Raw genomic sequence first — 25,130 nt, 5'->3', positions numbered from 1 at the left:
TGATTAACAATCAAAGCAAGTAGAATTCATCTATAGGAGATAAGTTTAGAATCAACAGTTAGATCTGCATGCATATATGTATGTGTGTGTGTGTGTGTGTGTGTGTGTGTGTGTGTGTATTATGTGATGCGTCTGCCTACTGATGCTAAATTATGATGCAAAATCAAACATGTTGTCTCGCTTTTGAGCTAGCATAGTTATTTTTATACCATGAGTTCGTATTGGTGATTCATACCCTAATTATGTTTATTATTTTTTTATATTAGTTGCAGTTCAATCAGTATTTTAATAGAATGGACAAAAGTTGGATAAATAAGTCGAGATCCAGTGCCGAATATTTGAATGGAGTTCATAATTTTGTTAAATTTGCTTTTGAGAAATCTGAAATGAATGAGAATATTTTTTGTCCATATCAAAAATGTGTAAACTATTTTGCTATCGCTCCACAAACTGTTGAAGAACATTTGGTATGGAATGATTTTCTAAAGGGTTATACAAAATGAATATTTCATGGAGAGTCTAAATTGTCGTCTTCATCTAACCAACTCTTAATTATGGAACACACTGCTAGTATTGGATCTAGTAACACAGACAGAAATTCTGTTGTAGAAGATGATATGAGGGGCTTACTCAGAGATGCTCTTGAATATAATATTAGAAATTTAACAGATTTTAGTGGAGAGCAAAAAGGAGCTCAAATAGGTGACGAGCATACTGTTACTGAATCTATACATGTTGAGGAACCTATAGACTCTGAAGATAACACAACTCAATATCATAACTTGCTGAAAGATTGTGATAAAGAACTATATTCGGATTGTAAGAATTTTACGAAGATTTCTTTTATGGTGCATTTATTCCATTTGAAATATTTGAATAGATGGTTTAGGAAGTTTTTTACTATGCTTCTTCAATTATTAAAAGATGCATTTTCAGAAGGTGTTATTTTGCCATCAATTTCTTATGAAGCCAAAAAACTAGTAAAAGACTTGAATCTTGGATATAAGAAGATACATAATTGTCCAAATGACTATATTTTATACCGTGGTGAAAATATTAATGAAGATTCGTGCTGAACATATGGATCTTCACGATGGAAAAAACAAAATGAAGACAAGCATGATTTGTCGAATGAAGTGGATGCTGCACAGTCTAAAAAAATTTCGGCTAAAGTTTTGAGGTATTTTCCTCTCATACCTAGATTGAAAAGGATGTATGCATCATCAAAGACGGCTTCCTTAATGAGATGGCATGATAAAGGACGTACAAGGGATGGAATGTTAAGACATCCAGCGGATAGTTTAGCATGGAAAATATTTGATGATAGCTATCACGAATTTGCTTCTGATGTTCGTAGTGTTAGGCTGGGTTTGGCTACTGATGGATTTAATCCATTTCCAACGATGAGTTCTACATGCAGCACTTGGCTAGTTGTTTTGGTTCCATATAATTTGCCACCATAGATGTGTATGAAACAGTCTTCACTCATTCTGTCAATGGTTATTCCCGGTGATAAGAGCCCAGATAATGGTTAGATATTTTTCTGCAACCTTTAATAGATGAATTGAAAAAGTTATTGCAGGGTATTAATGCATTTGATGCTTTCATTGGCCAAACATTCAAATTGCGTGCATCTCTTATCTGGACAATCAATGATTTTTCTGCATATGCTAATTTATCCGGTTGGAGCACTAAGGGGCGTATTACATGCCCTTCTTATGGAGATTCATCTCATACATATTGGTTAAAATATGGAAAAAAAATTCTGTTATATGGGTCATCGTCGATGGTTAGAAGCAAACCATCCATTTCGACATCAGAATAATCAGTTTGACGGTACCATAGAGTTGCGATGTGCCCCTATTCCGCCAACTGGGTCTGAAGTTCTTAAACAAACTCATGGCACTAACTATATACCCAGTAAGGTATCCAACAGTTCAAAGAAGCGGGGAAGGGCAGCTTAATGACACAGGTTTTTAAGGATGCTGACAACTTCGAGAATGATGACAACGTTTATGGACAGAAAAATGACGATGACACAAACTCGATATCTACACAGAAGCAGTTATGGAAAAAGGAGCATTTTTTTTAATTACCTTATTGGGAGTACAATCTTCTTCGACATAATCTTGATGTCATGCATATAGAAAAGAATGTTTATGATAATATGATTGGAATAATGTTAAATCTTGAAGGAAAGACCAAAGACAACTTTAAAACGCGTTTTGATTTGAAAGACATGGGCATAAGACAAGAGCTTCATCCGAAAGAACAACCCAATGATAAGTATTTTATACCTCCTGCATGTTACACAATGTCTACTCCAGAGAAAGATCTTTTTTCTAACGGTTTTGAAAAATATGAAGGTTCTAGATGGGTATGCATCGAATATTTCAAGATGTGTTAATCTTAAAGAGAGAAAAACTTTCGAATCTTAAAAGTCCCGATGGTTATATTTTGAAGCAAGATATCTTTCCATTGGCTTTAAGATCGTCAACGCAGAAACAAGTTCTTGCAATTGTCTCAGTTATCATCATTCTTTAAGGCATTATGTTCCAAAGTTCTTGATCTTGATAAATTGGAGTCTAATGTTGTACTTACACTATGCCATATGGAGAAGATCTTTCCTCCTGGATTTTTTACTATTATGGATCATCTACTCATTCACTTGGTTGAGAAAGCTAAACATGGTGGACTGGTTCACTATCGTTGGATGTATCCTATTGAGATGTGATTTTTCTAAACTCGAATGTCCATATTTATTATTAATATGGATATGTATCCTATTATCTTCCTCGATGTTGATATTGAGTATTAAAATTTATTGTTAAAGGTATCTTGTGCGCTTAAAGGAATATATACACAATCGAGCCTATCCCGAGGGATCGATTGCTGAGGAATATATTGCTGATGAGTGTTTGACATTTTGCTCGAAATTCCTTGAAGGTGTTGAAACTGCTTTTAATTGACCACAAAGGAATTACGATATTGTACAGAATGCAGAGGAGTACAAGATCTCATCTGGTGGAAGATTTCTAGGGAAAGCTGAAAGTACTGTAATTCATCACAAATTATTGGCACAGGCACATCGTTATGTCTTACTTCACAGTGACTTAATATCCGAGTATCACATGCCAGTATGGTTATAAGAAATCACAATTTACTATCATATCAGATATAATATTCAAAACAAATACATTTTTGCTCGTGTAGAGAATTTTTAGTGGCTCAGTGAAGCGCCAACAATAACATTCATCCTACCCCAGGGATTGAGCAAAGATGATTGGTTGAGATATTTCCTGAATGGTTATTAAAATAGGTTAGACGTTTAATCCTATTAGGTCTTTTATTATACTCTACGATTGGAACTTTGAAAAATTAATATTACCTCTATAATTTTTTTTAGGTACCGACCATGATGGAGAGACATTGTTCCAATAAATTAATAGTCCTTGCTCGAGGTCCGAACAATATTGTCAACAGATATGATGGGTTCGTTATAAATGGTTTTAAATTTCATACTAAAAAATGTGAAAAATTTAGAAAAACCCAAAATAGTAGAGTTATAGTTGAGGCGGATGGAAAAATTTATTATGGTGCCCTAACAGATGTTTATGAGTTGGATTATAACGGAAACTTTAAGATAGTATTATTTCGATGTGATTGGGTGGATATAAACTCATCTAGAGGTTTAAGGCAAGATATAAATGGCTTCACACTAGTAAATTTTTCAAAGTTGATACATACTGGTGTGCTATTGAAAGATGACCCATTTGTTTTTTATCTCAAGCTCAACAAGTGTTCTTCGTGAAAGACTCGAAAGATAAAGATTGGTCTGTTGTTATTAAGATTAAACCTAGGAACTGGTATGATATGGAAAAAGAGTTAGAAGAGGAGGATGATGAGACTTATACTTAGTATATGCCTTTTAATGTTGCGTCAATTGATGAACTGAATTCTACTAGTTTGGTTCGGATGGATGTTGAATGAGAGCTGGCTAGTTTTTGCATGGTAAGAAAAACATTACTTTTATACATTAAATTATTTTGCAATTTTGAATTTTTTTTAATATTTAACTAATATTGATTCTTTTTTGTGCATACTAGATTACAACATGCCGCGAGAAAAATGTTTCAGAGATATTGAGTTTCAGCACACATCCGTGGGATCTACTTCTGATCGTTTCCAGCAGTCCGACGAGCCCCAGCAGCCCGATATGCCCCATACTCAGCCCGAGTTCCAGTCTGAGCACACGCCACCTTCAGATTGTCCAGACACGGATGACGTGGACGTCCTGGATAATTTGATTTATAGTTTTTATTTTAATTCCTCTTACAATCTAATTATTTTAAATCATTTGCCTTTAATGGACTTCTTATTTTATAGATGGACTGGGGAGAGTGAGGAGAACACGAGGGCCCACTCGAGCATGGGACGTGTAGACCCTACGTGAGGATGAGAAGATCATCGTCCATTGCAACGAACTGGGGCAGCCCATCAAGAAGGCTGCAAGCATTTTATCTACTTTTTTAGGATTGGTTGCGTGGAAGGGATAGTTGTGTCCGCTCAACTATACGAAATGGAATGAAATGCTTTCTTTGTATAAGGTTAAGCTTCTTAAAGTTATTAAGGTAAAGAATTGAAGTTGCTTACTATTTTCATTTATTTTTTGATTTAACATTGATATAACATTTTTGACTTTAATGTAGAAAAAAATTGTCCTTCCTACAAATAGCCATGATTGGGTGCTGAAGTCCGTCAACCACAAATGGAAAGAATATAAGGCGAAGCTAAAGACGGATTGGAAGCACAAGGGCATGACTGAAGAGGAGGTGGTCCGTGTTTGTCCTCCAGATGTAATCTCTCATCAGTGGAGGGAGCTTGTCCACTACTAGTTTTCCGAGAGAGCTCAGGTTGTGTATATTTTTTCAATACCTTAGATTGTATTTATTATTATTATAGATTAGAAATTTATATATTATATAAATTACATGTTTATTGTATTTTGGGAAGACATATTCCAATATTGGTAGAGCTGCTCGAGCATCACAGATTGTTTCTCACACTTCAGGCTCCATAAGTTATACGAGGCGTAGAGCTGAATTCGTAAATTTTTTTGAAACTCTTTAAATTTATCTTAAATTGTTCTATCATATAGCATGTATACTTTTGAAATATACTTTTTGTTGTAGATGGATGATAATGGAAGGGAGCCTGGTAGGGTGGAGTTTTATAAGATGATATATATATATATATATATATATATATATATATATATATATATATATATTATAGATAGATATATGTATATGTATGTATGTATATATATACATATATATATATAGATATATGTATGTATATATACGTATGTATATGCATATATATATATATGTGTGTGTGTGTGTGTGTGTGTGTGTGTATCTACATATAAGTACATGTATTCATATAAGTACATGTATACATATATGTACATATATATATATATACCTACACACACACACATATATATATATACACACACCAAAGAGAGAGTATTAATTGAGGGATTGAGAGTATGAATTAATGTGAGATTGTAAAAAGACATAAAAATACTCTTAAGAGTTATAAAAAGTAAGGGTATTTTTTGTCCAATGAAAAATGGGTAGCTTGATAACTTACCATAACAGAGAGTAGGTTATCAATCCCCTATAAATATATGTATATATAAATATATGTATATATGTATATATATATATGTATATATATATATATATATGTATATATATATATATATGTATATATATATATATGTATATATATATATATATATACATACACACACACACACACGTACATATAAATGTACATGTCTATATATGTACATATCATGATAATATTATAATAAATTTTTATTACTTCAATAATGGTAATATTATTGTTACATGAGTATTAGAGAGAGAAAATATATGATTTTAGCCCTTCAGGGCCATTTCTATCTGCATCTCTAGATGTAGCAAAAACATTTTAGGGTGCAACTTAATTTCCTGCATTTGGTTCAATTGCAAGCAACCAATTAAGAACCTGCATTCCGCCTATAACTAGGATATAGTATTTGAGGCTTAGACGCGCTCGGCCAAACAGCCCCTGAGTACTTCAAAGTTTGATACCTTTTCATGCTTTTGCCGAAGGTGGCAGTTTCGTCGTTAGTTTTGGAAAAGAAACAGCTAGAACGCCATAGGTGACTACAACTACTGTAGGGCACTTGGATACCTGCAACTTCGGCAACTCATCTCAACTATTGGATAAGGAGGTTCCTTGGATACCGCCTACGTCTGGTGTAGTTAAAGTTGATTTCAATGGCTCTTTTGTACAAGATTAGGTTGGTGCTGGTTTTTTGGTAAGAAATCATCTCGGTCAGGTTCTATCGACTGCTGACTCCAGAGTTTTTTCTGCTGCATCTCTTTCTCTATCTGTGCATTAGATCATTTTAAAAGGGAACTCTGCTGTTGATTAAATGGATATCAGAAGCTTCCACGGGCAACCCACTTCATCCTTTGCTTCAAGATATAACCCAAGCAATATCTCAGCTACATCATGTATACAGAGAGGCAAACTTTTCTGCAGACTGATTTGCTGGACAACACATAAATTTGGATCTCATTGGACGCTCTTCCTTTCCTCCAAATCTTGCTCGTTTGAGTCTATGCGACTTTGCGTTGTACTTATATTCGCTCTATATAATTTATTTTCTTAAGGCCTTCGTCCTCCCAGTTTATCCAAAAAAAACAAAAAAAGTCTGAACCGGTGAAAGCGTCCCTACTAGCTTTTCTGAATGCATTATCGCACAAAGAGTCCAAGGAGTACATGGTCAGTAAGAGTGGGAGAGAGAAGAGGACGCTTAATGCGAAGTTGCCAATTACGAACATTGCTGCCCAACCGTAGCACTGCCTCTGGATTACTTCATTATTTCCGGTCAGTTCGTATTGTCCGACTTACTGTGTGTTTGTTTCTTGGTCGCCGGTTCTTCAAAGGGGTTTATAGAGTAGGCGGCATCCGTGCATTGATTGGCGAAGAACGACGAGACCCCAAAAACTACGAGGCTGAGTAACAAACGAAAGAACTACGACGGATGTGTACGGAGGTGGACGTGGTCCAATAGTGGTCTGCCACGTTGGATTAGGCATAAGATGCGGGCCCGCGTCTTCATTGTCGCGCTGGGAAAAAGATCCACGGGGGTTTTAATTCGCTGCACCCCGACAAAACTTGAACCGGAGCCGCCTCCATCCTCGCACCACAGGTTTTCTAGCCTCCCTTCGTTGAAATAAAGAAATAAAAACCATTTGGGACAGGATTTTTTTTTTGCCATATTTCTTCCACAAATCCAACAATTCCATAGCTTAAAAAATAAAAAACGATTTCACGCGCTAATAGATATCGTGCATGAAATACGTTCACATCCTCTTTCTCATCAAGTAATACACACTCATCAGCTTTCTTATATATACCATAAGATTTTTTGATACACACCTAATAGCAACTCAATACATAGCTTCAGATAAATCGACATATAGTTTTGAGAATAGAATGTTCACAAGTTCGTAATATATGGCTAGTCGATGTACACCCAGCTATACTCATTCAACTTCACTGTATACACCTCCAAATAAATCAATACACAGTTCAGAATATGATGCTCATTAATACATATTACATAGTTAGGTGATATATACTTATCGGCTTTCCAATACATATTGTAAACTTTTCTAATATACACCCAGCAGCAACCCAATACATACCTTCAAGTAAATCAATATATAGTTTCTAAAATACGTTGTTCATAAGTACACACTACACGGTCAGGTGATACACACTTAGCAAAATAATCATCCAATATTTTAATATACACCTTTAGATAAATCAATATATAGTTTTCCGAAGGAATGGAGAAAGAAACTCGAGAGGAGAAGGAACATCTCATAGATGGGAGAGAAGGCTCAATGAAGAAGAGGATAGAAGGAAGGGCTTGGCAAGAAAGGAGGATGTGGATGGTCTCTCTTAGCGCATGCAATTTTTTTTATTTTTTTATAAATTAGGAGACTGACCGACTCCATTAGTAGAAATTTTTTTATTCTTATTTGACTTTTAGATTTTTCCTTTAAGATAAATATAAGAAAAAATGTGCCAAAAAAGAGCCCCGCCCTATATTTCCTTCCACGGTGCCCGCCCCATTTGATTTTTGTTCCCAAACATGTTTCACATCACTTTAATTTCTTTTTTTATTTTAAAATAAAATCATAAAAATAAAAATAAAATCTATTTATTATTTTTTAAAAAATATTTTATTATTTTATAAAAGGTAAAAAAAGAGATTTTTTACTTTTAATTTTTTTAAAAATAAAAAAAATATATTTTTAGAATGCATACACCATCTCCATAAAAAAATGTGCCTGTCACCACCAACTCTATTGTTTTCATCTTCACGGTACCACCATTTCCATCATCATTTTTCCTAATATTCTACCATAATCATTATTATTGTCACTATATTGCTACTACTATCGTCACCGCTCCAGCTATACCTCACTACTCCAGTCTTCACCATATTGTATGGTCACTTTTCTGCGTTACTAGTTCTCCGCCGCAACAACCGCCATTATTGTCATCATTACCATCTCTGCCTTACCACCACTCTTCCGTCATCAACACCATGGGCATCTCCACCACCTTAATTATCTACCATATTTATATTTTTTAAAATAATTTAACTATACTAAATATATTTTAGTTAAAAAAATTTAGACATAAAAGTATAATTTTTATTTTTATTTTTATTTCTGAAAGTTAAAAGTGATGCGTAAGGGTACCATAACTTTCCTTACATATTCAGTAATTTAATGTTTAAAGTTTTGTTGCTTTTTATGGTTTGTGGAAAAGTTAAATTGTCAGTACATTAATCATGAAGTACCGAAAGAGTTTTCAAGAAAGTTTTTGATTCCAATCTGTTTCCTTTACATGAGGTAGTCGCTTAACAATGATAAAATAAAGCACAGATCAACATCTAGTCTAGCTTATTTCATTGGGACTATAGGTTGGTAGCAGTTTATTTGTCCTCAAGGAGTATAAGGAAGAAGATCGGCGGGCTAGTAACTTTGTTTTTTTTTAAAAAAAAAACAAAGAAATATCGGAGGAGGATGGTGGAGTAGGGTATCTTTTTTAAAAAACTAGTTAGAATATAGACATATTTTAGTGTATGATTTAAGTAAAAATGAGATACCATCAGATGTCAAAGACTGTTGAAGAAGAGAAGTCACCTAACTAGAAACTTTTCCTCCATAATTTATTACATAATACCAAACCATCACTAGCTTATTCAATGGATCATGATGCATCCCACGGAACAGCTCTCCAAGCTTCCAACTCCTTACTTGACAATTCATATAACTCATTGTAAAAACATAGAGGAAGAGGAGAGAAGAAGTTTGAAAATATTGTCATATATTCTGTATATTTCAACGAGTACAAGGGCCCACCTCTTATAGTTGAAGGTGGCTATACAAGAATGGTAACTCATCTAATCAACTCGATAAATAATCAATTACAACTCATATACACCAACATCCTCCTTCATACAACTCATATGCACTAACACAATATGGCTAAACATGGCAACCCTAGATCATACAACTCATATGCACCAATATACAACTCATATACACCAACATTATCCTTCATACAGCACGTATACACCAACACAATATGGCTAAATATGGCAACCCTATATCATACAACTCATATATACTAACATCCTCTCTCAAACTCAAGATGGTAGCGAAGATGACAACTTAAGATGATAGCTAACCAAATCATGATAGACCTCGATGGATAGGCCTTCGTAAAAATATCCGCAAGCTGATCCGTAGAAGCAATATGTATCAACTGAATAGTGACCTGCCTGATATGATGCCGAATAAAGCGACAATCTATCTCAATATGCTTCGTTTACTCATAAAATGCATTATTATGAGCAATCTGCATGGCACTCATATTATCACAATGAAGAGAGGAACTGCTAGTCAAAAGAACACCCATATCATATAGTAGCCATCGAAGCCATAAAACTCAGAGGTAGTATCTGCTAGTGCACGATACTCAACCTCCATACTAGAGTGAGAGACAACCGTCTGTTTCTTGCTTTTCCAAAAGATAAGAGAGGAACCAAGCAAGAAACAATAGCCAGTGGTAGATACAAAGGTGACTGCATAAGAAATATCAGGATGTGTAATGGTCAAATAGATGAAACTACCAACCAACTGCTGATACAAAGTCACATTTGTCAATAGCTCACCATCAATGAGAAGAAGCTTAACATTCATTTTCAGAGAACTATCCACAGTCTTGCTATCTATCAACCAGCACGAGACAACAACTCAGAAGCATACTTAAACTGGAAAAGATAGTAGCCTCAAGATCAAGGAAGTGGCTGAGGGTCCTAAATTCTTTATCTTAAACTGTTGTCTAAAAAACTGTTGAAGTGCATGAATCCCTGAGATGTCATCTCCATTAATAATCATATCATCGGCATATAGCAAGAGAATAACAACACCAGCCTCAGATCATTGAAGAAATAGTGCAAAATCATATGCACTAGGAGTGAAATCCTACTAAGTCAGAACTGAACTGAACTTGAAAAACCAAGCTCGAGGAGATTGCTTAAGATCATAAAGTGCCTTACAAATATGACAAACCTTTCCAAACGAATGAGCAAAACTTGGAGGAGGCTGTAAATATACTTTCTCAACTAAATCACCATTGAGGAAAGTGTTCTTAACATCCATTTGATACATCTTTCATTGCTTAACAACTGCAACTGTAAGTAAGGAACGAAAAGTAGTAAGTCATGCTACTAGAGCAAAGGTCTCCTCATAGTCAATACCATACTCCTGTGTAAATCCTTAAGCCACAAGACGAGCCTTAAAGCGTTCCACTAAACTATTAGCATACTCTTGAACTTATACACCCACTTGCATCTTACTATAGTCTTTCCAAGAGGCAAGTCAGTGAGATTCAATGTATGAGTATCATGAAGGGCTTGACGCTCATCAGTTATGGCCTTCTGCCAAAGAGGGTCAGAACTAGCCTCGCGATAATTGCGAGACTCATAGAGGGTAGCAAGGGCATAAAAATAATGGTAATTACTAAGATGAGATAGGATGGATCTTACCCTACTAGAGCGATGAAGGGTAGTACTGAGGAGAGGCTCGGATGCTCCGGGTGTGATGATCGAATCAGTGGACGATCTAGACCTGGTGGAATCGGACGTTGAGAGATTACCTGATGAGCTTCCATCACCTGCAATAGAAGAAGAGTCTGAGAAGAGATCAACATTGGGGTTATTGAAGATAGGAGAATACTAAGGAAGACCCATGAAGCGCGGAGAGATACTAGTAAACATTTTATGTTTCCAAAATTATACATGTCGAGATATACAAAGTCACTTGGCTATATGATCTTAACAACGACAACATTTATTTTCTATACCATAACCAAGAAAACAACAAAGACATGAGCATGGTTCAAGTTTAGCATGCTCATGTGAAGGAAGCAGAACAAAATAGGCACAACCAAAAACTTTTAGAAATGAGTAAAAAAAAAACTTTCTCATAAAAAACCTCATATGGTGTTTTTATTTGAGATCATGGGAGAAGTTACCCGATTGATGGTATAGACCAGTCTCTCCCCAGAAAGATTCAAGTAAGGCAGCAGAAAAGAGGGACCTGGTAGTGTCCAAGATATGTTGATGCTTTCCTTCAGCATGGCCATTCTGATGAGATGCGTAAGGACAAGAACGATAGGATACTATTCCATCTTGTTTAAGTGCTTCCATGAATGAGATAGAGGTATATTCCATGGCATTATCACCACGAAAAATTTTTATGAGCCGACCAAACTGAGTTTTGACCATCTGCTAAAAATCACGAAAGGTGTCAAGTAACCCAGAGCGATCACATAAAAAATAGAGCCATGTATACCGTGAGTAGTCATCAATAAACAACACAAAATATCATGATCATTCCTTAGTATAACAGGAGTAGATCTCTAAATATCAGAGGGACTATGATGAGACGGTGACGACGGAGATGTCACTCCGACGCTGCTGCGAGGGACTATGATGGCATGGAGGAGGGAACGAGATGCAACCGAAGGGAGACAGGATTGTCGGCTAGAGGAGGAACTCCTATACCAAGATTCAAACGTGGCTCTAATATCATGTAAAAATGTAGAGGGAGAGGAGAGAAGAACTTTAAGAATATTGTCATATATTCTGTATATTTCAACGAGTACAAGAGCCTGCCTCTTATAGTTAAAGGTGGCTATACAAGAATGGTAACTCATCTAATCAACCCTATAAATAATCAATTGCAGCTCATATACACCAACATCCTCCTTCATTAGCTTGTATATACCAACACAATATGGCTAAACATGGCAACTCTAGATCATACAACTCATATACACGAACATCCTCCTTCATTCAACTTATATACCCCAACACAATATGGCTAAACATGGCAACACTAGATCATACAACTAATATACACCAATATACAGCTCATATACACCAACATCCATCTTCATACAACTCACACTCACCAACACAATATAGCTAAACATGGCAACCCAAGATCATACAACTCATATACACCAACATACAGCTCATATACACCAACACTCATCAAACATACCCTGCAAGGATTCCGAAGTCCCATGATAGTAGCTAAAGGAAATTATCTCAAAAGCATGCTGAACCATGTAACTAAATGGCTCCTTGAAGGGCCACACATCTTGGTACAGTCTGTAATGCAAAATTATGAATTCGAGCGAAGGAGATTCTTCAAGTAGTTTTGTTTGCCTATATTTTAGGGAAGAATCATGTCAAATCTTTAGATTACAAGCAGGGCATGGTTGGATCAAATGGCTAGATGGCCAAAATTTTTTGAATGGTATATTTTTCATATATTTTCCTAAACCATGCATCCACAGCCACGGCAAATATGTTATTTATCATTGTAAGAAAATTAGCAAGCATTACCTTCCTAGCTCTCCAATAGGTTGGACAACGCCCATCAACCATTTGCCACTATCATCATCTTCAAAGTTCAATTTCATCACAAGTTCTCCAAGTTATTAATTAACAGAGATTGGGATCATAACTACATAGGTCATAGGTTTTTTTTGGATTTTTTGCAAGGATGCCCTTCTAAATATCAGATTTTGCATGAGCACCCTTCTAAAATATATATTTGCATGTATACCCTCGTAAAAATCTGTTATTGTACAAATGCCCGTAATATAACGGTTGTTCTAACGGTGTTAAGAAAAATCATATTTATATTAATTAAAAATAAAATAAAATTTTAGAATTACGCTATTATCCCTTTTTTCTTTCTCTACTATCGGGATCGTGATCTATTTGCATGTCTACCCATTAAGGGTATTTTAGTCATTTTAATTTGAAACCGTTAATTTTTTAACATCGTTAGATAGCATGGGTGCATATGCAAAAAATAAAAATAAAAAAGGATAGAATGGCAAAATAAGTATTTTACGAGGGTATACATGCAAATATCAATTTTGGAAGAGTATTCATGCAAAATCTGATATTTAGGAAGATATTCATGCAAAAAAATCCTTTTTTTTTCAACATGCCCGTAGCTAATGATACACCGTTCACAAGGCCTTCACAAAATGTCACACGCACACGGAGGGAGATGGAGAAACACCAAGCTCAGATCAAAAGTCTAAAACCATGATCTTAGTGGAACTTGAGGCTGGTCAAGATGTTGTTGTTGACTGGTTCAGCCAAATGATCCAACAAATTCTGGTAGGGCCCCACCCCACTCCCCAGGCCCTGAACAAAGTATCCCAAGATAGCCAGCATGGCCAACCTCCCATTCTTCACCTCCTTGAGCTTCAAGTCTTTCATGGACTTCTCATCCTTCCCAAGCCCCAGAGGGTTGAACAAGGGACCTCCAGGGTATGCAGGGTCCCCGGACCCACCCAAGAACTTCTCCAACCCCAGGAAGCACTGCTTCCCCAGGGAGCCTGGCTTGGCCCAGTCCTGGAACCGCCGGTGCTCGGCGAACCCCATGACTCCATGAGGGCCATCTCAAACACAAAGAGGGTGTAGGGGTCAGCCCAGCAGTCGTAGGTCCCCGCCGGGGGGATGACGCCGGTCTTGAACCACCGGAATTAGGCCGAGCTTGCCCAAGATCTCAGGTGCAATTGCACCAACTGCACCGAGCATGGCGTACCGGCCATTGATGACCTCGCCGTAGGCTAGCCATTTGGGCTCGATGAATCCGCCGGTGCCCTCGGGGTCCGACAGGCCGAGCGGGTCGAAGCCGTAGTCACCGGGGAGGCTGCAATGGCGGAAGAGAAGCATGAGATGGTGGTGCCTTGTACAAGCTAGTTGCTGGCTATGCAGCTAATGTTCATCTGAAGAGCTGGTACTTGGAATTATATACTACCTTCCATCTAAGTAAGTGAGGGACTGCTTGGATGCAAACCATAGATGTCTGTCTGCTCCTTGCTGCGAAGGCATCAAGTAATTCATATTAGCAGTAAATAAGGACCTGAAAGTTCTGAACGTCTTTCACTCTTTGTACTAAAGACGAATGAAGTTGTTGTAGCAGTCGCATGCAAAAGAAATTGAATCCTTGTTTTTCTGAAGCCCAACATACATATCAGACTGCCAAAATTTGATGGACGATAGAAAATATGATAATATAAAATTAGGACGTGGTGTAATCTGTTGAGGAAAAGCCCATTATTCAAACGATAATGGATTCATAACTCGTATCCATCAAAGGAAGATGAATGGTAAAACCTTATGCTAGTTAAACAAATTTGTAAGTTTTGCCGAGGGCCATAAGGAGCAGATTGGTTAGGGAAAACAGACCTTTACTGGGGGTGCGGAGGCTGCTCTTACAGCAAAGGAGGCCTTTCTTGGAGACCCAAGAGATCGAGAGGGAGTGGATTGAAGGGGCTTTCCTCCTAGAAGTTGTCTTCCAGCCTCCATTGATGAGAGAATATTCAGGGTTGCCGTTGGCTTTGGTATGTCCCTCCCCCTCTGTTCCTCTGCTTTACTCCTCTATAGAAGTTTTAACTAGGAAAAATTATAGAATGTCTCTTCCGGTGTTGATCTCTGCGAACAGAATCCAGCGAAGGAGAAACAAGAAATCTTAATTAGATAAGGGAGGGTTTATTTGCGGTTTTAGGTGGAAGCTCCTTGGCCACGTGGAGAAGTGGGACCCAGTGGCTCAGATTTCCTAGATGGGCCACTGGTTGGAGGGCTGATACTGTTTTCTTTTCAGATTTTGTGGCCCCAAAGGTGCCTGCCTTAAGATCGGAACATCTATCACAAGTAAGGTAGCAGTGACATCAACCATGCATTGGTATTCCCTCTTCATAACATGACGTAACATTTCCCCAGTAACCTCTCATGAGGGAGACCTAAAGATAAAACATGACCATTCGTCGCAACAAGAAGCCTCGATACCAAACAAATGCTGCAAAGGTCAAGGACTCAAGGGTTACAGAGGCATTCTTAACCTCAGCCTCATATGGTGTAACCAAGCCAAGAAAAATCTGCTGTCAACCCGAGTAAGAATTGAACTGAGAAAAGGAAGACCACGACAATAACGTCAGCCAAAAGTGTAATGTTTGTAAAAGCCTAAAGGTATGTCAAATGCTCCATTTGCTAGTCACGAAGCTCCTGCTATGCAGTTTGCAAGCCCTATCTAGCAAGTTTTGGGAACTGATGCTCCTTTCAGTTGCGAAAATTTAAACGAGGGTGGTAGCTTGAATTCGAAAAGGAGACATTTAACCCTCAACGATTTAGGCAGATAATCAGTTCGAATGTCTATATAAAACACTAACCGTGATACAAAGAGAGCAAAACTTATTTAAATATCACCCAAGCTCTATAGTATGGTTCTTCCACATAAAATCAGGCTACCTGAGTCTATTCTCTGCCTCTGTCTCAGCCTCTCGAAGAGGAAATCTTCATTGTGTTGCAAGGATAGGTAATCATCCATGTAAAAATTAGACCCTTTTGCTCTACCATTGGAACTGCTCAGGTGGTTTACTACATCTCCAAGTCTGCCACCTTTTTGGTCCATAGAAATCGCAGAGGAGCTGTGATCACCTTCAGGGCTCCAACTCCCAACACTACTTCTGATGAGTTTCCCACCATCAAATCCAGCACTTGCTTCCTGAAATAATATTATGTCATAGAGAAGTCATTATCTCACAATTCAACCAGCCAAGGAGAATTTGATACTTCAAAAGCAACACAGACTCGGTACAAGTAATAGTTGATTTGTAAGATAGTAATGAGCAAATGTCTGAATAAATGCATTCATGGTAATATTATATGCAGTAATTCTCAAAAACATGATGTACCCATAAAACATCATAATGCTTAGAAAGTCAGCATTTGGGGCTCGTTTGGCTCGCGGGAAACATTTTTCCTCTTAAGAATATGATTCCTGAAAAGCAGATTCCTGAGAAGAAGATACCTGAAAAAGTACTTTTGGCATGTTTGGTTGATAATGGAAAAGTGATAGATTTCCAGAGTGCTTATGTTTGGTTGACCGTCCACTTTCCAAGAAAAGTTATGTGTAATTCCTATTATACCCTTAATAAAAATTAAGTTTTTAATACCTCTTAATGCTGAAGGATTTTTTTGGAAAAAAATAAAAATGAAGTAATTTCCGGCTTATGGAAAAGTAACTTTCTCATGTTTCTCATGGGAAAAACTTTCCCATGAAATATGGGAATCATATTCCCATGGGAATACAACTTTCTCATCTCTCTCCATTGAAAACTCCAACCAAACAAGAGGCATCTCATTACTTTTCCATTGACCACACTTTCCCCCCTTCTTTTCCCGCGAACCAAACGAGCCCATGGAGTTTAAAAAGAAGAGTCACAATAAATACTATTCTCACACAAAATCATATCTACCACTGTGGGTTAGATCTGAGTTATAATGCATATTTTGTAATTGTTTCAAATAACAAAATGCATTTGGAGTTCAACACCACATTTATTGCCTTGTTGTCTCATATGAGTCATGAAACTTGCAAGATCTGAAAAATCTGAGGTTATTGTCCACAAAATACTTATAGATTTCACCATCACATTCAAAACAAGTAAGGAAAACATATTCAAGAAAAGAATAAGGACAAAAATAACAACCTGTGCTGAAGCAGGCAAAATATTTCCTGATGCTGCCGGCACCTCTGCCTCAGTTTTGCATGGTGAAGGAGATGTATCATTACTGGTCTCCCACTGCAACCAAGGAAGTACAACACCATCTGCCTCAACAGGCAGTGGAGCAGCTTTTGTCAAACTTGCAGGTGTTTCTGGTACACGATCATGCACTATCAAGTCTCTTATCGTCGAATTTGTATCACTTCTTTCTCCATCAAAGGAAGACATGTCTGTATCTTCAACATTTGAAAGGAAATCTTCAAAATATCTTTCGGCCTCTTCAGTCAGATGTTTCGACATCCTTATTCTATCATTGCTTCTCTGATATATGTTTAACAGAAAAAGGTATTGTAATGAAAAAAAGAAAGATGAATTCACTACAAAGGATGCTTAAGAGGTAGCTTACTCTTCTCGATCGTGAGGATCTTTCTGGAGCAGCTGTTGGGTTTGGCGAAGGAAGCAACTCTTTAACAATTTTAGTAAGCTCCTGACCACGCTGCTCCTCTACTGCTAGTTCTGCCAGTAATTCTTGCTTCCGCTTCTCCGACTGGAAATAAAGCAATAAAAATGTATTTAAATATGCAGCAAATTATAAAAGCAGCTGCTATAAATTTAGAATAATTTAATCTGAATTTTCAACATAACATTATCTCTCTCTTTTTTTGCCATCATTTTTGAAAAAAAAATGTGTAAAAGAACATAACATTATCAAATTCTACAACACATTATGCCAATCTATGACGATCAAGAAAAAATAGGACATCTCAGTGAAGCAAGATACTTTGACTGAAAAGAGGAAAGACCAGAAACCCAAACGAGGCAAATACTGATTGAGGGAGGAACCTCTGTCCCAACCTACATGACCAAATGAAGCGTAGTGGTTTACTAATCCTAGGTGACTTCAACTTCATAGCAGAATGATCGTTTGGTATCCTCAGTATGGTAAGCAATGAAGGAAGGTGATCAATAGTGGAAAACACATGTAATCTGAAATCAGAAGATGCTTTTGGAAAACAAAAAGGCACACAAAAGATACGAGTAAAAAAATATTTTTCTAGTGCATATCTAGCCTTACTTTGCTTCCCACATTCCCATGCATTTCTTACACATATTCTCAAAATGTAATACCCAGAGGGAATTGTAGTGGGATATATATCAGCATGACAGATTAGACAGACAATTGCACCTACATGAATTATCAGAATTAACTATACGGCTATTGCAAAACATAACCGGATACAACATTGTCACAGGCATCAAAAAGGATTCTCCTATATCATGCCTGTTCCAATTTGGTGGTGTAATTCCTTCTGATATCAGCAATAACTTGGATAATGTTGGAACTCTTTGCCCGTTTCTCATTGTCATTAAGAATTGTTGTGCGTTCTGTTTTTGTCATGACCTGCATAAACTACAAGTTTGATTAGCATAGAAAAGTAAAGTATATTTCATATCTATCTTATTATGAAGATATAAATGATGATATGAAAAAAGATTATAAGACAAGCACAAACTATAATGAATGATTATAATAAGAACAAGCCTCTTCAACTATTTGGGGTTAGAAATAGCCACAACTAATGATAAGATGGACAAAAATTTTTGTCAACTAATGAAGACAAAAATTGAGACATGAAGAACACCAACCTTCTCAAGCTCTGTCCTGATCTCTTCTACTGCATGTCTCACTTCTTTGCGCATGGCTTCATATAATCCAGTCCCTTCCGCATCCCCAGTGGGATGTTCCATCTGAGTATGAAATGGAAACTACAGATGTTAGATGCACAGGTTGAACTGAATAAACTTGAGTAATTGATTGAACTCTATCCCTTAAGATACTGCTACAGATATTGAACACTGGCTCATTTAGAGTGTTGGTCTCAACCAGCAAAACTAACCTTTTCTTGGGTATAAACTGCCTGAATTGTTTTCTCGGTCCCACTTTTACTTGAATGAACTTCCCGTGCTTCATCATCAGTTAGCGAAGAAGACTGGCTCTATGAAAAAAATGAATGAAGGAGAAGAAAAGCAAGGAACATAAATTCAACTTTTCCAGTTGTTAAAGATTATTTCACCAAACCAACACTAAAAACAAAGGGTGCGATAATTGGTATCAACACATTCCAATAAAACCTATACTCAAGAAAAACCAATCCTTTTGCAACTATTTATTTGATCTCCTATCTGTATTGTTCTTTTTATATAACACTCATCACAGCTCCAATGAGGGTAATATGCATAATAATCATATAATTTTAGAGTAGAATAATTACCGAGTAACTATCATGTGACTGAAAGAAATCTTTTTGACTCCCAGATCTTCCCAAAGCACCTGTTTTTGTTGGGTTTTGTGATGAAGGCCACTGGAAGCTACCGCTGCCAATATGTCTCCCTTTGCTTTGAGTGGTGTTGTCACAAAGGTCCAAGACATTCTGTACCCAATAAGATAAAATAATCAAACTATCTAATTATTATCTTTTAGAGGAACAAGGAAAATCTATATATCACACAATCATCAGCTGGTGGCAAAATACCAAAATTTCTCATACCAACTGCAGATTTGCAATCAACTACAATGCGGTTTCCAAAAGTGCAGAGATGAGGATAGGACTTGTCCATGGCACAAAAGCACTTAGCAATACAAGACACCCTTCTGAAGCGAAAGATAAATTGTTGATAGTGTTCCACAAGTTAATAGAGACAAAAGCATGTCATACCAAATAATATGATCATATCATATATGGACACTGCATGTCATACAGAATGTTATTCAGACTGCATTTTTCAGGTTTCTGGAAGATAATACTTTTGGACAGGTGGACATGGTTGACAGAACTCAAATGGATACTCCAATCTAAAGTGCCTGCTAATGTCAGCAAAAATTGTCTGATACTTAGCACTTTTTTTTTAGTATTGTGCAAGGAACTCTGAGTTTCAAGTGCTACATACTTTAAGTAAATTGTCCTTATATTTTTAATATAAATCACCAAGGTTATATGGACACTTTAAACAAAGTGTCTCTAAGTTTTTTGTATTATGTGTATGCTCCAAGTGAATTGTCCTTATGTTTTGAGTATAAGGCTATCAAGGTTATATGGACACCAAGCCAAGCATTTTAATATTTTCAATATAAAATTATCATGATTACATGAACAATTGAAATGGTGTCAATATGCTTTAGTATAAAAAACAATCATGATCAATTATCAATTTAAGTACCTTAACAAATCTCGAGTAATCTTACACCAAATAACTCAAAAGCAACTTGCACACTCATGGCTATTCTATTAATTAGTTTGTAAGAGAGCATATATGACTCTCCATCCCCTTTCCAGTTTCTATTTTTTGGATAAGCATCAAAAATCCATGGTTCGTTGCACCAAACAAACACTGGTAGCAAATAGATACTTGGTATAGAGAACCTACCAAGTGTCGATACCACGAACCAGCCTATATAGACACTATAGCACCATAATACTAATACGGGTATCAAAATTGGTATTGCTAACCATGATCAACACACACACATATAATTTACTTACATGGAATAATATTATTTTCTGTACTATATGACATGTCCCTATATCTAGATTTTTGGAGGTTGCCATGTCCGATACTCAAGGACACTATGACACTTGGTACCTGTGCCGAGTGTCTAGGTAACATGGTATATACCTCCTTGGTAAGTCAGACATCCATGGTATCTAAAGGGGTACATGTATTTTCTTATTTGAAAAAACAATATGGTATCTTATTTTAGATTGCTTTCTAGAGACACTAATACAATCTAATAAACATACTCTGTTGCATTTCCATTCAAACGGTTAAAAAGACACCACACATCAATATAAATTTATAATAGATGTTAATCTGATCCGAAGTTTTCTTTTTTCGTTGACATTGTGTTTTACATAAATGCATGTTACTATTAGTTCATTTCCTAGATACAATAATCTGTTTTAAGAAGGGATAAAGTTTCCATGGGAACCAAAACTTTTTCATTGAAATAGACTGATTTCAGGGAAACCAAGCCAAATTGACCCACAAACTTGTTTCGGTTAGCTTAAAGTAAAGGTGACCAGTTTCAGTGTTTTCACTCAGTTTTGCTAAAACTAATGGGAAAAGGTTATAAATGCTCAATTTAATTATTACTCGAATATCTGTGGTTAATTCACCATGCCAAATTGACCCACAAACTTATTTTGGTTAGGTTAAGGTAAATGTAACTAGCTTCAGTAGCTTCACTCAGTTTTACTGAAACTAGTGGGAAAAGGTCATGGATGATCAATTCAATTATTTGATTGTTTGTGTTCAGATTTTAGTCATTTCTTCATTTAATTAAGCATATTTCATTAGTTGGTGCAAACTATTAATAATTTTTAAAACCTCAGAATCATTTAGGAAGAAAGCCAACTTTTCTTCGAGACTTAGAAGATGTTTTTAGAATTTTGGAAATAAATTCTAGAGCGAAAGAGGAAAAAAGGGATAGATTTGATCCCCCACCCACAAATTTACAAGATTTGAGCTCAAATCATAGAACATTTAAATGCAGTGTTTCTATGATGTGTAATATGGTTCAATAAACATTTTCACTGGTCGTTGAAAGATTTTTATAATCTTGATGGTTTCAGATTTTCAACTTAAAGCATCAATACCAAATATTTAATGATGCCAAACAGTAACAAGTACTCTAGAAATATGTCATCTATGACTTTGGCTTATTATTCTTTTTCTCTGAACTCGTTCTTTTTTCACTTAAAATACCAAAATTGCTAAAATCAAACTAAACATGGTCAACAAAAAAAAAAAAGTTGCAAAACAACACTATCTGAGATGATACATATTCATAGATATTATTTTTTGTCGTGATAAGAATATTGAGCATGCTTTAGAAGTTCAGCATGAGCTTAATCATTATATAGCCATCCAAATAAAAGTATGTAAATAAGCTTCCTTCACATTTCTCGTATGCATTTAGTATATATATTACAAGTTTCTGTAACTTTCCATGCTAGCATTTGACAACTCTCGGTTCCCTGCAATGCCCTGATTAAGTCAGCATAGTTTCCATAGAACTTTGGTGTAAGCTCAAAATCAACATTTGGACATGAACAATTCATGCATATACATCCATCTATTAGCATGACATTTCATGAACCTTCTAACTGGAATAATTTGCAAAACTGAATGCGACTCATAGATATCACATATGCTCCAAGACAAAGATACACAGATATCATTCACCAGTACCTAACTCAACCAATCATTCCAGTGCCTTTCTCTTTTCAAGTCTTCGGGTATTGCTTTCCCATTAGATCCTTTTCTTCTCTAGAATGCTACAGAAAAATAATCAAATTCTTGCAAAATCCCTTGAAGAATTTGAAAATGTATCGAACTATAAGGCCATGTAACCAAAACCTTCAGTTTGATTGTCATGTTATGTATGTAGTCCACAAAACAGCAAACTTCTTTAATATCACGACAAGAATTGATAACATAACCTCAATGTTGCCATCCAGTCACATTATGGATGCAAGTTGTCCCGGTCATAATTTTACATGGATGCCATATGAAGGACTAAGAAAATGGTCACACGACCAAGAACTGGCCCGCAAATTAACAAACCATGTTTCTCTTAAGGAGAGAATTGGTTTTAACCTGATAGATGCCATATGAAGGACTAAGAAAATGGCCACACGACCAAGAACTGGCCCGCAAATTAACAAACCATGTTTCTCTTAAGGAGAGAATTGGGTTTAACCTGATAGCCTAAATTAATACTACCTTCCAAAAATTAATTCACCTTTTAGTTATCGAAACAAGAAGCAAATGGGAAAGAACTAATAGAAGCATTCCATGATTAAGGTAAGAAGCATATAATAACTATCAAGAAAAGTTTTTCTTTCAATTTAGTAAATCAGTTTCTCAAAAACAAGTGATTGTTTCTAATGCAGCACAACCTGAAAAATGCTGTTAAAAGTTAAGATGGAGGGGAACATAAGTAGAGAATTTTGATCACAAAAGCACCAAAAACAAAACAGAAAGAAACGAAAAGAAAAGAGTCCAAAGCACAAAAGAAAACAAACTAAAGAGAGTGATGCTAAACTAATGCAGTTCCACACAATCACAAAAATTTCTTGAATTCTTTAGAATTGCCAGCATGACTTGTAGCTATCCTGATGCCAAGGAAAAAAAAAGGAAAGAAAGAGAGGATTTAGGCCTAGTTTGGATAGGTAACTGGGACTTTAGGGATATATATATACGCATTATAATGGGTAGGCTTAAATTTGGATAGGTTTAATGGGGACTGGGCCTTATTTTTGTTTGGTAGTAATGCTATAATCCCATGTAATGATTACAGTTTTGTTGTTTGGATGAAATTTGAGAATAAGTATTGAAAAAATAAAATTTACCCATATTGGTCAAACTTGCTCTTGCAATACTTTGTTCTTCATTTGTCTGCAATTTAGATTATTTTGGAGGATAACTAAATACTGTTAAAACAATGAATGATGTTAATTAAAATTAAAAAATATTTTAATCATCTTTCTCAAATCAAACAAGTTTGTGCTTCCAATGTTACTCCATAATGCTTTAGTTATAATGTCAATATAAATATACTAGAAAGATAATAATATATTTTTCGTATACTAATTTTAATCTAATATATTGATACAACCATGTTAATAAACAATAATATCTTAATATAGATATATTAATATAATATCAACATTAAAAATACTGATATTAATATAATACGTTATATTATTATAATTATTATATTATATCATACTATATTAAGCATCAATTGCTAATTATTAGCCATACTAATTATTTTTATAACAATATAGTAATAAAATTAATAGAGCATTACAATAGAAGGAAAATTCTGAGGGCGGTTTGATTATTTTTTAAATTAACTCCCTCCCACTTTTTCCCACACAATCTGCTTAAGCCAAAGTTATAGCTCTCCTGGTATGAATCTATCCCATGTTCGCCTAGTTTGACGGAATTGTCGGGGATCGCATCTAGGGGTGGATAAAATGGATATTTAGGAATTATCTCAGCGATAGGCGGGATTAAACGGGGTTAAACCAGCCTCATCCCATTCCCAAATTCGGCCTTAGGGTTCTATGTCAAGAAAACAGTGAAGGTACCTCCGAATCACTACAACGATGCCGAGCTACTGACACGGATCGCTGCCGTCTCGAGCTACCACCAGAGGTGGGTTTCCCGTTCACAGCCCTCCGGTCAGGGGGCCTCGACACCGACCTCCCCCGCAGGCGAGAAGCCTCCGTCTCCATCCTATAGCTAGCGACTGAATTCCGGCGATCGGGCAGGCGGGCCGCCGACCTGCTCTCCTCCTCCTCATCCGACTCCGCCCTCGCCCGAAAGAACTCGTCGGCAAGATCATCAAGGCTGATGTCAGGGACGCCGGACCCCCTCACCTTGTTGACGAACCTGCTCCTCGGTGTCGAGAACTCGTCGGACTCTGGCGGCGGCGGCGGAAACCGGCCGGAGTAGCGGCCGAGGCTCCTCGACCGACGGTGGCCCACTCCGCGGTTGGAGGACCCGGCGTCCTCGGCACCGCCGCGGCCGCCGACGGCGGGCCGCCTCGAGGTCGATCTGAAGGCCGCCGTCGCCATCGCCGGCGGTGATCGGAGGATCAATCAGCGTTTCAAGGCCTGCGATCGAGGCAGAAAGGTGGGAATCAGCAATTTTTTAGGGGTTTTTTAGGTCAAGAGAGAAGAAACGAGGGATTTGGTGTTTGCGAGAGCGAGAGGGAGAGAGTGACAGAGAGGGCGGAGCGAACGAAGATTTGGAGATTTTTAACGTATAAAATTATTGCAAAACAGTTATATACACTCTTTTAC

General features: G+C 36.7%; 1 protein-coding gene and 1 pseudogene across 2 annotated transcripts; both read right to left on the bottom strand.

Moving 5' to 3' along the window:
* Nucleotides 1-9,465: 9,465 nt before the first annotated feature.
* On the bottom strand, nt 9,466-25,079 carry LOC103710643. Of its 2 annotated transcripts, XM_039127148.1 has the most exons (10): nt 24,414-25,079; nt 19,530-19,688; nt 19,155-19,253; nt 18,904-19,005; nt 18,539-18,667; nt 17,663-17,803; nt 17,242-17,577; nt 15,998-16,253; nt 11,689-11,941; nt 9,466-11,328 (listed from the first exon to the last, which is right to left on the bottom strand). In XM_039127148.1, exons 1-9 carry the CDS (start codon nt 24,900-24,902, stop codon nt 11,895-11,897), a joined length of 1,758 nt encoding a protein of 585 aa, XP_038983076.1. In that variant the 5' UTR covers nt 24,903-25,079; the 3' UTR covers nt 9,466-11,328; nt 11,689-11,894. The 2 variants fall into 2 exon arrangements, with proteins under 2 accessions (XP_038983076.1, XP_038983077.1); XM_039127149.1 differs by lacking the exons at nt 9,466-11,328; nt 11,689-11,941 and having other exon boundaries at nt 15,846-16,253; nt 24,414-25,078.
* LOC103710682 lies at nt 13,657-15,202 on the bottom strand (annotated as a pseudogene).
* Nucleotides 25,080-25,130: the final 51 nt, after the last annotated feature.

This window comes from Phoenix dactylifera, chromosome 1, assembly GCF_009389715.1.
Source record: "Phoenix dactylifera cultivar Barhee BC4 chromosome 1, palm_55x_up_171113_PBpolish2nd_filt_p, whole genome shotgun sequence".
Lineage (NCBI taxonomy): Eukaryota > Viridiplantae > Streptophyta > Magnoliopsida > Arecales > Arecaceae > Phoenix > Phoenix dactylifera.
Note: the sequence above shows the minus strand (reverse complement) of the source record. Positions and strands in the feature narration are given on the sequence as shown.

Excerpts from the sequence above, each read along its gene's own strand:
- LOC103710643 (XM_039127148.1), bottom strand. The coding sequence starts at position 24,902 with ATGGCGACGGCGGCCTTCAGATCGACCTCGAGGCGGCCCGCCGTCGGC. Across the intron at positions 19,689-24,413 it reads ATCGTTGTAGTGATTCGGAG|AATGTCTTGGACCTTTGTGA; the intron begins GTACCTTCACTG and ends TATTGGGTACAG. Across the intron at positions 18,668-18,903 it reads TCAGGACAGAGCTTGAGAAG|TTTATGCAGGTCATGACAAA; the intron begins GTTGGTGTTCTT and ends TCAAACTTGTAG.